Raw genomic sequence first — 14,034 nt, forward strand, 5'->3', positions numbered from 1 at the left:
CTACCTTTATTTCTTTTGAGAATAACCCAAGTCAAATGTTTTCCATTATAAATTGCATTTGGACTCTGAGTTTAATGGCCCCTGGTGGAGTTAATCCCTTCATGAATTTACCTAATTTGTATTTGAATTCATTTATACTCCTGACTTCCATAGGGGTTTGAAACAGCTGATTTCATAACAGAGTTTTATTCTGAGTGAAAAGTACTCTTACTTTACAAGCACTCCTTAGTTCTAATGTGGTGAAAAACTTCTTCCTCTTTTTCCATTACATATCCATTCCACTGCTACATTCTTCAGTCTTCTTTCTCACAGGATGAAAATGCCTAGCCCATGGAATGAGCCTCCTCTCATAAAGAAGCCAAAAACATTGTTTCCTTTCCTCCTGCTTTCTTCCATAGCCTACAGCTTCTGGATGCAGAAGAAATTCTACCCCTCCACAAAGAGGGAACATCACTCTAACCAAATAATAGAATTAAAAGGAAATAGGAGAGAAGAGAAAGAATACTTACCATGATTGTGAAAATGAAGCCTGTGAAGATTAAACATGTTGGTAAGGCAATTGCTATCCTAGCATCAGCAGACAGTGGGCATTCCCCACAGTCTACTGGGCAGATAGAGCATCCTTCTTCTTTTTCTTCACAAAAGTCATCTCCACAGACTGATTAGAAAAGGAAACACATATCAGAATATTCAAGGCAGTTTTATCCATCCATGATATTGTATTCAAACTAAAATACATGGCTCTTGAGCTGGGAACTCTCAGACTACTGGAAAGATTAAATTTTGAAGAAGCCAGAGACAGCACCCTAGCAGCTAAAAGAGTAATGTGAATTTTAAAAGTGATACAGGATCACTATGAACAGATTAATAATGACATTTTTTGTATGTAGATCACTTTATCACTACTCTGTTTCTCATTGCCCATCTTTTTTCTCTGAGACTTTAAGTTCCTCAAGTCAGGCATTGTCTTTCATATTCTCTGTACTTAGTCCAGCCCTTGAGATCCCCTGGAGCCAGTGACCCTTCCTCAGCAGCAGCAGATGACAGAGTACTGCAGAATGAAACCTTACAACCCATACTTCAAGGATTTATTTTTCTCCAAGGTCTTATGAAAATTATCAGCAGTATCACATGTGATTTAAAGCAAAAGCCCTAAAGAACAAAACTCCTTCTCCTTCTCTCTGAATGGTGTTTCAATTTCACCTTTATGACAAAACTAGTATCATGCTGTACTTCAGCTTTCTGAGAAGCCAAAAGTATTACTCTGTCACTAGGTAATCTTTTTTTTTTTTAAAAAAAAAAGCCTCAACAAAGCAAAATCAACTGCTCAGCAATAATTTTGCCTCTGTCCATTTAATTCCAGTTGAATACCAGAATAGGTACAGAAATCACTTTCTGCCTCAAGGTTAGAGCTGCATTTTTAAAATTTCTTTTCTGGTAGATTACAAGTTTCCTGGAAAACTCAGCTTCAACTGTCTTGAAATGAATAGTAAATTTCATAGCTAAATGCTTCCATCCACATTGCAGTCACTTTGGTTTCTTTTTTTTCCATAACATCAGGAAATATACTCTCAACCTTACAGAAGGGTAGCCAGTAAGAGTACTCTGATGACATTCCTATTTTAGCCAGTATTTTTCTTGAGGTTGCGTGTTTAATTTATTAAATAGAGTCCACTTTTTAATTTTTACATTACTAAGAGAGTTGTTATGGTTACTTCTGCTTCCCTGCATACAGCTAAACTAAAGTGAAAGACAGACATGCCTTTGGGAACAACTGAATTTTATCGTGAACAAGGGAACCAAGATAGGTTTCTATCTTTGCAATATGCTTAAGGCTAGTCTGCTACCCTTCAGATGAAAAGTGTCCAGATCCTCACAACATACTAGCTGGAAGAATATTTTCACATCCCCATCAACTGTAGATGAGCCTTGTAGTACTTGAAGCCGCTGGTCATGGTATTTGACTTGACTTATTTGACAAGATTGGTTTCCTACTGTTCTGGATTCATACACAGGTTAGAAGCTCACTTTTTCAGATGTTCATTGCTATGTGAAGAAAAATTTTAGGAAGACTTATGTGTAGTTTCAACGGTGGGGTATGTGCTAGGAGTCTCTTTTGCTCCTGGTAACCACACATGAATGATAAAAACATTGATATTTGCAGCCAGTAAGCAACTCCCTCACACCTTCATTTTATATCATACCTACTGCAGGAAGGACTGTGGTTTTCGCTTCCAGAGCAACTTGCATTCTCCCAACTCTGATGTGTGCAATAAGAGAAGTCACACCCAGGTGAACTAAAACAACCTGCCAAACAAGTGAAAAAGCATCAAGCATCAAAACCACTTGCATACAGTAGGCTATTATAACAATTATCCATTTGTGGTGACTTGTGAAAGAAGCTGTGGCTGCCCCATCCCTGGAAGTGTCCAAGTCCAGATTGGACGGGGCTTTGAGCAATCTTATCTAGTGCAAGGTGTCCCTGCCTAACTAGATGATCTTTGAGGTCCCTTCCAATCCAAACCATTCTGTGATTCTATGATAATATGTGCATTTTTTTTTGTCAGAATCAGGTAAGAGAGGTACTCTTGACTAACAAGACAAACAGAAGCAGGAGAGACAACTCCTGTGGGAAAGGCATGTCTGATTCCCCTGCTGGTATGTACTCTTTTAAGCAAGCAGGTCTATCAGTCTATGCACACTGCCATTATTCACTTCCTCATTGCTTCTATTGGGTAGAAGCCCCCTAATGACCATATTAACCTGCAACACAGTCCAGTTAGTAATACAATATATTGTTAGTGTAGGCCTTAAATGGACAGACTAGGCTATTACTTTCCCTCCCATCCCCATTACTTCTACTAACTACCTAAAGAGTAGTAGTCTATAAAGCTATTACATCCAAGTCATTCGCCAATTGATACTATTCAGCCACATACATCACGTACAGATATAACACTGACAAATAATGAATCTGGGAACAAGTACACGAACAGCACTAAACTACTAGCAAGCTGTGAAAAGAGCAAAACATATGAAATCCTGTATGCAATAAATGTACCTTACCTTGGCCGTCCAGTTTCTTTGGCTCATTTTGCCAGCTGTAGACAAAGTGTGAGTAAATATCTGGCCATCATCTGGGATCCATGGACCACATATTCCTCCTCGACCCTTTATCAAACATATTGGTCATGTCAGTGAACTGCAACACAATGAAAATCCTAGCTCCTCCTCTTTTCTTAAAATCACTTGTGTTCTCTAACAGCAGCTAAAGTGATATTTTACAGCCAAAACTATTAAGATGCCAAAGTACAAGCAACACTGTCATGTGATAAAAGATAAAAGCAACTGTTCCTATACTGAGTTAAAATCTCACAAATATTGTATTTTTTTTTTAATAGATGAAGCAAAATATGGTCCCAAATTTATCCACAGTAATTCTAGGAGGTTAACACACTTTTTCAGGATTTGTTGAGTAGAACCAGAATCATAACCCATTTTTAATATTTTTCTAAGAGGGTTTTATTGTGGTTTCACTTTTTATACAGCAGCTTTAATTAATTTTTCTTTAATGAAGAAGGAAGGCAACTCTTCTGTGCCTGTTTGCAAACCATTTCTCAGTAAAGCTGTTAAGGTGTAAACCTCCCAGTAATTGCTACCACAGAGCATTATTTTGGCTGTCTGAAGATCTTGCATTTTTTTTTTTTTTTTTTATCTTTATTTTTTTCTCCTAACTCCAGATACTTCTTCAGGCACTTCTTTCAATGCAATGTAAGACACAGACCAAATCAAAAGAAATGGTATTCATATTAACCAAGATACAACGTGTAAAAAGTTACAAAAGTGTAAAAAAAACCCCCAAAACCTCCTCTTGAATAATGGAAAAATATTGCTTTGAAGTGCATTGTCAATCTTATGCAATGATACTCATGGTCTTCTTGCTGCGTGATAGTCAACCTGGTTAGCCTTCTTCTAAGCAGGAACTGAAATATTTACAGTATGACAAGGAAGCAAGATGATGGATATTGGCCACATGTTTTCACCTTTTCCACACCTTAATCACAGGCAAAGCTAATTATAAAATTAAGGAATAATTGAAAAGTCAGCCCAGTGGTGGGGTATTGAAGTTCTTTACTACGGTTCTAGACTAAAGTTTTGATGTGATGGTTCCAGCAGGGATTCTCCTTTTAAACCAAATTCCTGGTATCAGCTAAGGCTCCCAGGGAGTCATGAATAAAACTGCTCCCTAAGAAGGGACTGCCAAGAAGTAAGATGGAGCTTTTGTGGAAGCATTAAGCTTTCACACAGCAGGGTACCTGAAATAGCTGCAAGACATGCAGACTAGGTCTTCTATTACACCATCTTTGACCACAGAAAATATATCAGACTGCCAAAACGGAGATAACTAGAAAGACTGGGCAACCGCATTGAAGGTGATTATACAGGGTTGGGGTTGTTAGAGCCAGAACTTTAATTTTTCATTCAGAGAAGAAGTTAAGAATGGATCTTACTTACACTGCATGAACAAATTTTGCCATCTTGTATTTGGAATCTTTTTTTTTTTTTTCTCTGATCTAACACAGAAAAGCCATCCTTCTCAGGACATGTGTGTACAGGCTTCACAAGTCAGCCATACACACCCCATAAAATTTCAGTAACTCAAGCAAATCCTTCAGTTCAAGGTCCCTCTGCAAGCTTTAGAGATAGTAACAAATCCAACTGACAATTTGCCCTGCTTGCTTTAAAATTAAATGATCTCTGTTTCTCTACTGGCTACACAAAGATCTGAGTCAATTAATCTTAAACAGATAAAAATGGCCCCACTAAACTTAATGAGAGATTCTGAATAGTGCCTTGCTCAAATATGTTTGCTTTGCAATCTCATAATCCAGGTCAAAATCTAATCCTGACAGGTATTCCCAAAGTGGTTTTAGTGAACTACTGATTTGATCTAACTGTAATCACAGAAGACTTCATGAACTTGAAATTGGTTATTACAATGTTATCTCATCCAGTAGCAAGAACAGAGCACATTATACTAACCATGAAGGCCAAAGGACAGGAGTGGATGTTGGCATGGTAGACACAACAGTTCTCCCCGTTTGCATCTTTCCAGCTGGCAGGACATTCATGCTCCTCACAGAATTCTTTTGCAGCAGTAGCATTGCTTGCCAAGCAGCAGAGAGAGAGAGAAACTTTTATATTATTCCTCATTCCTCAGAATTGCAACAAGCACATTAGAGCCTGTTCTTTATCCTGCACAGGAATAATAGCAGCAAAAACATACACAATGAAATAAACACTGTTACGCCATTTCTTTCTCTTTTGTTTTGTTTCTGGTTCAAGCATTCCTGGAGCCATGAAGATTGCTCTCCAACTGGACCACTGCCTACTGCCAAGCAGTAGAGACTTCTGGCACATAAATGAGCAAGCAGGTAGCAACCTTCACTTGTCTCCCCAAACTGATTTCATGACCAGATGGGGTCACTTGGCTTTGCCACATCTGGCACAGAAAAATATACCATTACTCTATTGCCACTATCAGAAATATGAGTCTCTGGCTACTTTCATTCTCAGTGTTGTCAATTATATAACTTCATCTGTGCTTGTGATTCATACGCATCATTCAGTTCCAGTCTTTGCTTCAAAACCCAGACCACCAAGCAAAATAATGATATTGAACGATAACATCAGATACAATTTGACAAACCCAAAATTTAGAGCAAAAAGTGGACTTTAGGAATAGGCTGCTCTGCAAAACAAGGTAAGCCTTTTGTAACTTTATCCCTGAAAGAAAAATGTAGTTATCTGGAAATGTGTGATGCAACAATTCTTCCCATTGTTTCCTCAATTATTCTTTCAGTTGATTATTACCCCAATAAATTTGGCTTCAAAATAAAATAATTTTCTGCAAACATGGCTTACTTGGTAGATATAGCCAGGCTTAGTTGTAGGGTTCATATTTGAAACCTGAGATAAAAAAATTTTTAAATCCTTGATAAAATCCATTGGCCTTTGAACCCATGTTGGCAGTTAAAAAAATACTTAGGCAAGTTGGTGCCTACTTCTATCATGTGTTTGTCTTCACAGCTGCTTTCAGAAATTTACCCTGTATTATGTGTTTTTTATTCAATATCTTCATCATGGCTCCACCCAGTTATGCTGATACCCATAGGTTGACTTGTTAGCCTCAGCCATATTTGAGTGAGCCACTGTAAGATAAGTGTCAACTAGATAATCGAGTTAAAATGAGGTGCAAATTTGATCCCCTTGAAAAATGTAGCACAGTTTTCTCTCTTTTTAAATATCTGCCCTCTGATATCTATACGCAAGAAATGTATAAGCACAAAAAGAGCAGAATTTCCTGAATTCCTAACTGATTTAAGAGAGTGGGTCTCTCTGGAAAGACTAAAAATCCAGGTTAATTTCCAAGCAGTGAAAAAAATCTGCTTTATGGTTAAGTTACAGGAACTACTACTAGCCATAAATTTCAGAAAATGTGATAAACAAGTTTTGCTAAACTCTGTAGCCAGAATACACAGATGATCAAAATACAGTATAAATTCTTTTTTGCCATTGCAAATGGATTACAGGTCATCTTTCAATATGAAAAAAATTTTCTCTGGATAACAGCTTCTACAATCTGAACTTTGTGATGTGAACACAGACTGGCAAAGAAAAATGTGAGGTTTTCCATAAGCATCTCTTACACTAACCAAGTACAGCACAGAAAATGGGGAAATGCAGCTGCAGCCTTTGTCCCAGACATTGCTGTATATGGGTGGAGAAATGCTATGTACAGGCAAAAATGTAAAATTAGGGTGTATTACCCTTTTAGTGACTGGGATCTGAACATAAAAACATTCTGTATTTAACCTCTGTTGTGTACAGTTACCAACACAGTGTCTCAGTTGATCTATATAAGCTTTTGTAGAACAGAAATCAAAATAAGTTCATCACAAAATTCAGTGGATTCAGGATTGGGCCAGCCTCTTTTTCATATACATGTTGTGCACCTCAAACACACTTCTGATTAATACACAGTTAGTCTGGGACTTGTGCTTAAACTTCACTTGTAAACTCTTTGTGTAGAGAAGGCAGCAAATGATGGTTCAGAATTGCACTGAGACAGTAATGCAGATACAGGTTGATGTACCCTATCCCTGACCATGCAGGTAAGCATGCCTTCATGGCTGCTCTGAGAGTAAAGCCATTGGCAAATAACTATAAGAGACTTCAAGAGATGCAAGGAATTAGCAAGGAGTCCCAGAGGTATATTCCAATTTGCTACTAAAAACATACACACAGAATCCTCATATAATCATGACCATGAAAGCATTCTTATAGGAGGTAATACCTGTGAGAAAGGATTCCATTTTGCACCGCATACTGAAAAAAGCTATCTGATGCAAAGACTGCATAGGTCACGTTGAAGAATTCCCCACTCACAGTCTTTTCTGGAGGCCTTTGAACCCATGCCATCTCCAGGCCTAGAAACAACATAATCATGGGCAAACATATTTGCTATACTTTTCTACTTTACAGATGCATACAAATGTAAAACTTTCTCTGTGGTGTCTAATGTCCCACTGCTTTTTATGAGCCCAAAACAATTATCCATTTTAGTGGCTGTATACCTAAACGCAAATACACATCAATTGAACACTTCTGACATTCACTTAGAAAAGATAAAAAAACTGCAGAAATATGACAAAAAATATGGCTGCATTATCTAAAGTAGCTTTGCTCCCAGTATAGTTCAGTGCTACTTGTCCTGATATATTTGCCTTCTTCTTTCATCAGGCAAGCCAATACTGCTCTTCATTCTTGGCGGCATAATGAGGCACACCTTATTATAGAAGAACAGCTAACTAGCACACATGAAATTCAGTCAAAACCCTTACCCTCATGAAACATGAATTATGTATACTAATAATGGTATATTTAAGAAAGCATTCTCATTTTATAAAATTGTATCATATCTAGAACAGGTGACTGGAAGGAATGCTACTCAGACATCTGTCATCTTCCATTTCCATCCACGCGTTTGCTGGGAAAATTTATCCCAGCCATCTATCTTGACTCTAAGACACTGTATTGCCTGCTCTGAACAGGAGAATGAATTTAGATAAGAGGTGGGAGAAGTTTTTAATCCATATGTTAAACAATGCTATCAAAATCTTCCCGCTCCATTCACCTACCTCTTTCCATATTGCTGGATGAAGGTGTTAATTTGCACCACATCAGATTACTCACATCATGCAAGTTTGTAGCTCTCAGTTTGTAAGGAAGTTCTAAATCCCTTCTGCAGATGATGGGTAAACCTGACTTCCAAGAGATCCTAGCTTTGTTGTTGTTGTTTTTCAATTATAAACTTTTATTAATCTGGAGTTGCTTTTACAAAGTATTCTTCACTTGCACTGTTACTGAAGCTGCTATTTTTTCCCTTAAACATAATTCCCTTTCAGATATAAAGAAACAAATTGTAAAATAACCTCTAGATTTCATATCTTCCCTGAAAAGTAAACGCACATCATAAATGCTAATACTATGAGAGAAACTACAACATAAAAAATTACGAAAAATCATTTGCCCTAAAGGCATGAGAGCTGTGTTTCAGAGAAGGTCAGCATAAATTTCAGTTAAATTACTTTCTACTTTCCTTGAAAGTTCTCACATAGATAAACAAAACACTTCTTTCAATGACAGATACTCTCACATCTAGATGCTTTGTGTTAAATCCACAGCAATGAGGCCGCAGTGTATTAGCAAATATACAAAGCTCTTTGCTTTTAGCAGTGCTCAGAATATGACAAGGAAGAACCACAAACAAAGCCAGAATCGAGCTTGGAGTTCATTCTAAAATTGGTGTTAAAGGATAGAGTTTTATTAAGTAACCTGCTGATATTAGTTTCTCTTGTACTCAATTCACACTTTGATTATTTGTAAGAACAACTGTTCTGATGAATAGTTGTTTCAGTGTCAGCAATAGTAAATTAATACAGGTATAAAAGTCCTAGTTGAGAATCATCTAGATATTTCTTGAATTTCACTTTTTCGACAAAACTCTTTGGAAAATGTTTAACTGCAATACTGAGCTCAGAGTGTGACCCACCAGTTTATGTCCTGGAGTGTTTTACCAGTGTTATTTTCTCAGGGTTTCTAGTTTAAAAAAAAAAAACCTATTGAAACACATTGTCTCTGGTCCTATCTTTTACAGCATAAACAACAGTGTTCCTTTGCATCAGTTATTTATCAGTTACAGAGTCACACAACCATAGAATAGTTGAAAGACACGTCTGGAAATCATCTGGCCTAACCCTGAGTTGCTCAAGGCAGGATCACCTAAAGCAGATTGCTCTAGATCTTGGGTTACGAAAATCTCCATGAATGGAGAAACCATTACTTTTCTGGGCAACCTGTTCTACTGTTTGATCACCTTACAGTATAAAAGAGTCTTCTCATATTTAAATTCAATTTCCCATATCTCAGTAGCTCTTTAATTATTTTTCAACCTGAAACAATCCATTTCCAACAGAAAAGAAAAAAATTATTCCATTTTTTATTGTATCATGTGAATTCATTTTTGAAACTGACTAAAAAAAGTGGTTAAATATCTCAGATGGTTTTTTAAGTACTCACAGAACACAGTTTTGAGCAAGGTGGAAAAGCATGATGTACAGAATTTGTGATTCTGCTTTCTGGCCGGAGGGTTTAAATACAGTCTACTTTTGAACTGACACTACAAAAATGCCAGCAATGACTCAATAGGATTTGCTGCAATGCAGAGTTGCCTGCCTGCTTTGTTTGGATTGAGTTGCATTTGGTTTTCTAATAGGAAATCAAATGTATTCAGTTTCTTTATGGGGGAAGGGATTCAGCTGTTGCTGTTACTTCTTCTGGAACAAATGAATACTGGACAAATAATAGCTCTGAAGTATATTTGGTTGTTTTCATTCACTTATTTTCCTAGCAAGACAGGCTGACACCGATTCAGATACTTTTCACCACGCATAACACTCCCCATGAGTCAAGTATGATTCCAAGTATTTCACTTTTGGATTTTCAACCATTTCCTAGGCACAAGACGATCTTTCTTGAGCAGCTCGAGGACTCACTCACCTCCACAGTCCAGCATGTTATACTCATCTGGTTTTTCCAGGGGCCAACAGTCATAGTCTTTGTTATCTAAATCATGCCACCCCTCCACGGATACCACCTGCCAGAAAAAAAGCATTTGAATAGACCCAAAAAACTCAGTATGGAAATAGGGAAGGGTAAGTTCTATTTCCAAAGTCTACATTTCTTCTAAAGAAATCAAACCAAATGCAGACACATAGCCTGCCACATTTTACTCTCTTCAACTTCTGGAGTAAAAAATGACAACTTCTTAAGGGTATACAAATTCAATCAGTATATTATTTTGATTTATGCAGAAATTAGCCTTGAATCAATGAGGTGACTTGATGAATCCTTCTCTTGCAAAAGGTTTTCTCTAAAAAAAACCATGTGGTTCTAGGATTTAAAGAGACTTTTTTTTTGTTTAAAATCTGTTAAAATGGCAACCCCTCTGCTCCGAAGTACTTAGTTTCTATTAATCATTTATACATAAATAAAAAGTCGTTTTTGTTATGCCTTTAATAAAATAATAGAACTGTTAATTATATAAATGTTAAAATATATAATTATAGCTAATATTCATACTGAATAAGCCTATTACAGGTAGAATATAGCATCAAACTAAACACAGATTGAACTGCAATAGTAGCAAAATATACATTATACATTATAATAGATATATTAAACATATATTAAAATACACACTCAAGGGTATACATGAACAGAACAAAATGTTATGTTAATACACCCTGGTCATATTCCACCTTTAGTAAAAGAGAATAGTTTCTATTCATATAATCTGCTCTAACTTTTTCATATATTATTGGAGGGTAATAGTTTACTGGGTTATGCAACAGCATTCACAAAATAAGATGGAATTATACAACTCATTTTTTCAATATTACTCTTGTTTTCTACATTACTAAAGTAACATTCAACAAATGATAAAAATAGCTGCCTCACTGAAATAAGCCATATACAATTCTTTCCGTATGCACAGACCACAGGAACAGGCTCTGGTAAGAAGATCTATGTATTTTACCTACCAATAAACTCAGAAGGCTTCGGAGCCCTAAGGCTGGTGTTTTAACAGCTCCCATGCTTCCTAGCATGCACCCAGCTCACCAAGTCAGGGCTGCTTCGGATGTGCTGCTGCTACTGAAGTAGATGCCCTTACCTAAGAACGAGGGTTGCTAGGCAAGCTGATCCTGCAACTCCAGCTGCTGCAGCTGTTCTGCCTCCTCCTTCGCTTTTCTCCCCTATCCCACTTCTCACACCTGGTAGAAACACCCCTCTGAATCTCTGTTGAAACTCTCTGAAAAGCCATTGCTTGTTTTATGGGCAGCCCTGCTCTCAGAACATTGAGGTTTGTGCCTCTGTCAGCTCAAAGGTGAAACAGACTTCCACCAAGCCATACTGGTATGATAAAGACATAGATGTGTCCACAACTATTCCCGTTTGCTGAAATCATTGCTAACACAGAACTTCAGTTGTGATTCAGCTTTCCTGAATATTTCCCTTTGTTTGGCTCTTAGCCCAAACTGTCACAGGGAATCTTAATCAAAATGCTAGTAGACTTCACTATTTATTGCATCAAAATTGCATAAAAAAATTACAGTGTGTGCCCACTTCATTTTGAAAGGAGTTGTAGATCAATCAAAAAAATCTGTCTGGATTAACTCATAAGAGATATTTGTGTAAATCAATACTAACATTTTAGGATGGAATTGTATGTTTGTAGTGAAATCCTAAACTTGATTTATGTTGATTCTTCACTATTTCACCCAAATCATAGGTTTCAATATATAGTATTTCAGCTGGCTATTTTGTAGAAAGAGAATTATCTGCTTAAAAGAACTCTACATATATTAGCATCTTGGAGAGTTTTTGCTGGTGATTTGGTTTAGGATATCTTGTGCTTAATGAGGAATTTGCTGGCAGGGAAGCTAAGGATTACATCTTGATACACCCTACAGCAGCAAAAAGACTACCAGACTGATTCTATTTTTCTTTAATAGTACCATCAAATATTCACATGACATTAATATCATGATTCAAGAACTGCAAAAAAATCATATATTACTTTTATAGCCACTTGATACCACCAAATTCAGAATTCCTGGAGAGTGTTAACGTACAAGAAACTGCTTTGGAAATCCTGAATTAAAGATGTATGGGTTGGAATGGCTCATGATTTTCTGATTTAAAAATCTGCCTCAGCTATTTGAGAAGCACACTGCCACCTCTGCATTTAAGCACTGGAAATTATAAAAAGAAAACCAGTGAGAACTATTTTGCAGTATAAATAAGTGAAACTGAGTAAAAAGAAAGGGTTGACAGGTTAGTGAGTAATAGAGTCTTTAGGTCTATCTACAACTCTTTTATGAAAACAGAAACAGGTGTGAATAAAGTGAGATGGTCATATCAAACCTAATAATCTTTGCTTTAGGTTTGTTTTTTCCTGTTTGCAAGTTATATGCAATCACATGATTTGCATTAACATCTTAACATTGCATCATGCTATGAATGAGGTTATTAACACAGTCGGACTCAGTCAAGTGTAGATTAACTAAATTCTGCCTACTGACACTTAACTGGTTTAGTGCAATGGCACAGTTCTTTGGTTTCTTCTCTTAGAAGGAACTCTTACTCTATAAAAATAGGCAATTTCTACTGATTGAGATGAAGTTTATCAAACAACTTTATGTTTACAGATTTATTTTTGTTGTGCTTATTGTGCTCAGATGCTCCCTTAAGCTACATCACTTCCATTTGACTCATTAACTCATTAACAATTTCTAATACCAAACAGAGGGAAAATAAAGCTATTTCAAAATTTAATGAGATGTAGATAATGGTAAAATCATGCATCTTTATTAATGTTTTGCTAATAGTCTTAAAAGTAAAATAAAATATGCACTATTTGTACAACATAAATTATTGCTGATATTACTGAATAAAATTTGCTAATTATATGTTTTCAAATATTTTAGGAAAGCAACTTCCAGCAATAAACCAAAACAAAAATTGCTGTGATAAAATCTTCAAATATCCTTGAAAATATTTATTTTTTATGGTATTCAAACTTTCCAGATGGTTCTTGTGCTGATATAACAACTGAAGTTCAGAGATTTTAAAACTATTTCATCTTTAATTAGATTAACTTTTTTAGTTAGATACATATTTTCAACAAGAAAAAATCTCAAAAAAATCATAAGCAAGACTCATTTGACATTTCAGTATGATGGAATTACAAAGATAGTGTTTATTAGAACAGTGTTGTCATTTGTGAAATCAGTAGTTAAAAATTCAGTTCTTGAAATATAAAACTCCACTACACAGACTATGTTAATCCTGAACATGTGTTACCATCCTGCTCAATGCTACACCACTCCAGGCTCCTCGCCTGCATTACCTACCCTATTCTCATTTCATAGCGTTAGCTCTAATAAAAGGCATTTTAAATGACACACGGTCTGAGAGACTTTCTTACTGGAGTCAAAGAAAGGCCAGCGAAGCTTCTGATACCAGGCTTGCGGGGCTAATGAGAAGGCATGGCCAGAGCACTCTGACACTTCCCTCTAGTGGCCTCATCGCAGAACAACGGCGGGCAGGTTCCCTGCTGCGTGCAGTTTAGTTAAAGGACAGCCTGCTGTTGATGCACAAGCTGCCACAAAAGAAGTACTTCGCAGCAGTGTAGCAGACAGCCTGTCTGATCTCTGGTTCTCACCTGGAAGTTTGGTGGCAGCACTTGATAGTCTTCTACCCCTCCCCTTCCCTGGATTAGCCTGGATTAGCAAGGTTAAAAAAACAGTATCTGATTTTATCCAGAATTTTGGGTAACTTAATTAAAAGACTAAACATTGCCATAAGTTTTGAGGCAGACGAGTAGATTCAGAAGTACCCAGTGGCATC

At 36.7% G+C, this 14,034-nt stretch overlaps 1 protein-coding gene across 1 annotated transcript in view; it reads right to left on the bottom strand.

Annotated features, from left to right (window-relative positions):
• Positions 1 to 11,266, bottom strand: part of LOC133214654 (atrial natriuretic peptide receptor 1-like) — a 37,853-nt gene extending 26,587 nt beyond the window's left edge. The window contains exons 1-7 of the mRNA XM_061357747.1: positions 11,166 to 11,266; positions 10,123 to 10,219; positions 7,358 to 7,490; positions 5,044 to 5,167; positions 3,067 to 3,171; positions 2,205 to 2,307; positions 510 to 658 (exon numbers count right to left, since the gene is read on the bottom strand). Of these exons, the coding sequence (XP_061213731.1) occupies positions 510 to 658; positions 2,205 to 2,307; positions 3,067 to 3,171; positions 5,044 to 5,167; positions 7,358 to 7,490; positions 10,123 to 10,219; positions 11,166 to 11,231 (777 nt within the window). The 5' untranslated portion in view covers positions 11,232 to 11,266. The remainder of the gene's footprint in view (positions 1 to 509; positions 659 to 2,204; positions 2,308 to 3,066; positions 3,172 to 5,043; positions 5,168 to 7,357; positions 7,491 to 10,122; positions 10,220 to 11,165) is intronic.
• Positions 11,267 to 14,034: the final 2,768 nt, after the last annotated feature.

This window comes from Neopsephotus bourkii, unplaced genomic scaffold, assembly GCF_033783945.1.
Source record: "Neopsephotus bourkii isolate Nb327-2 ecotype Australia unplaced genomic scaffold, CSIRO-AGI_Nbou_v1 NB_919, whole genome shotgun sequence".
Lineage (NCBI taxonomy): Eukaryota > Metazoa > Chordata > Aves > Psittaciformes > Psittacidae > Neopsephotus > Neopsephotus bourkii.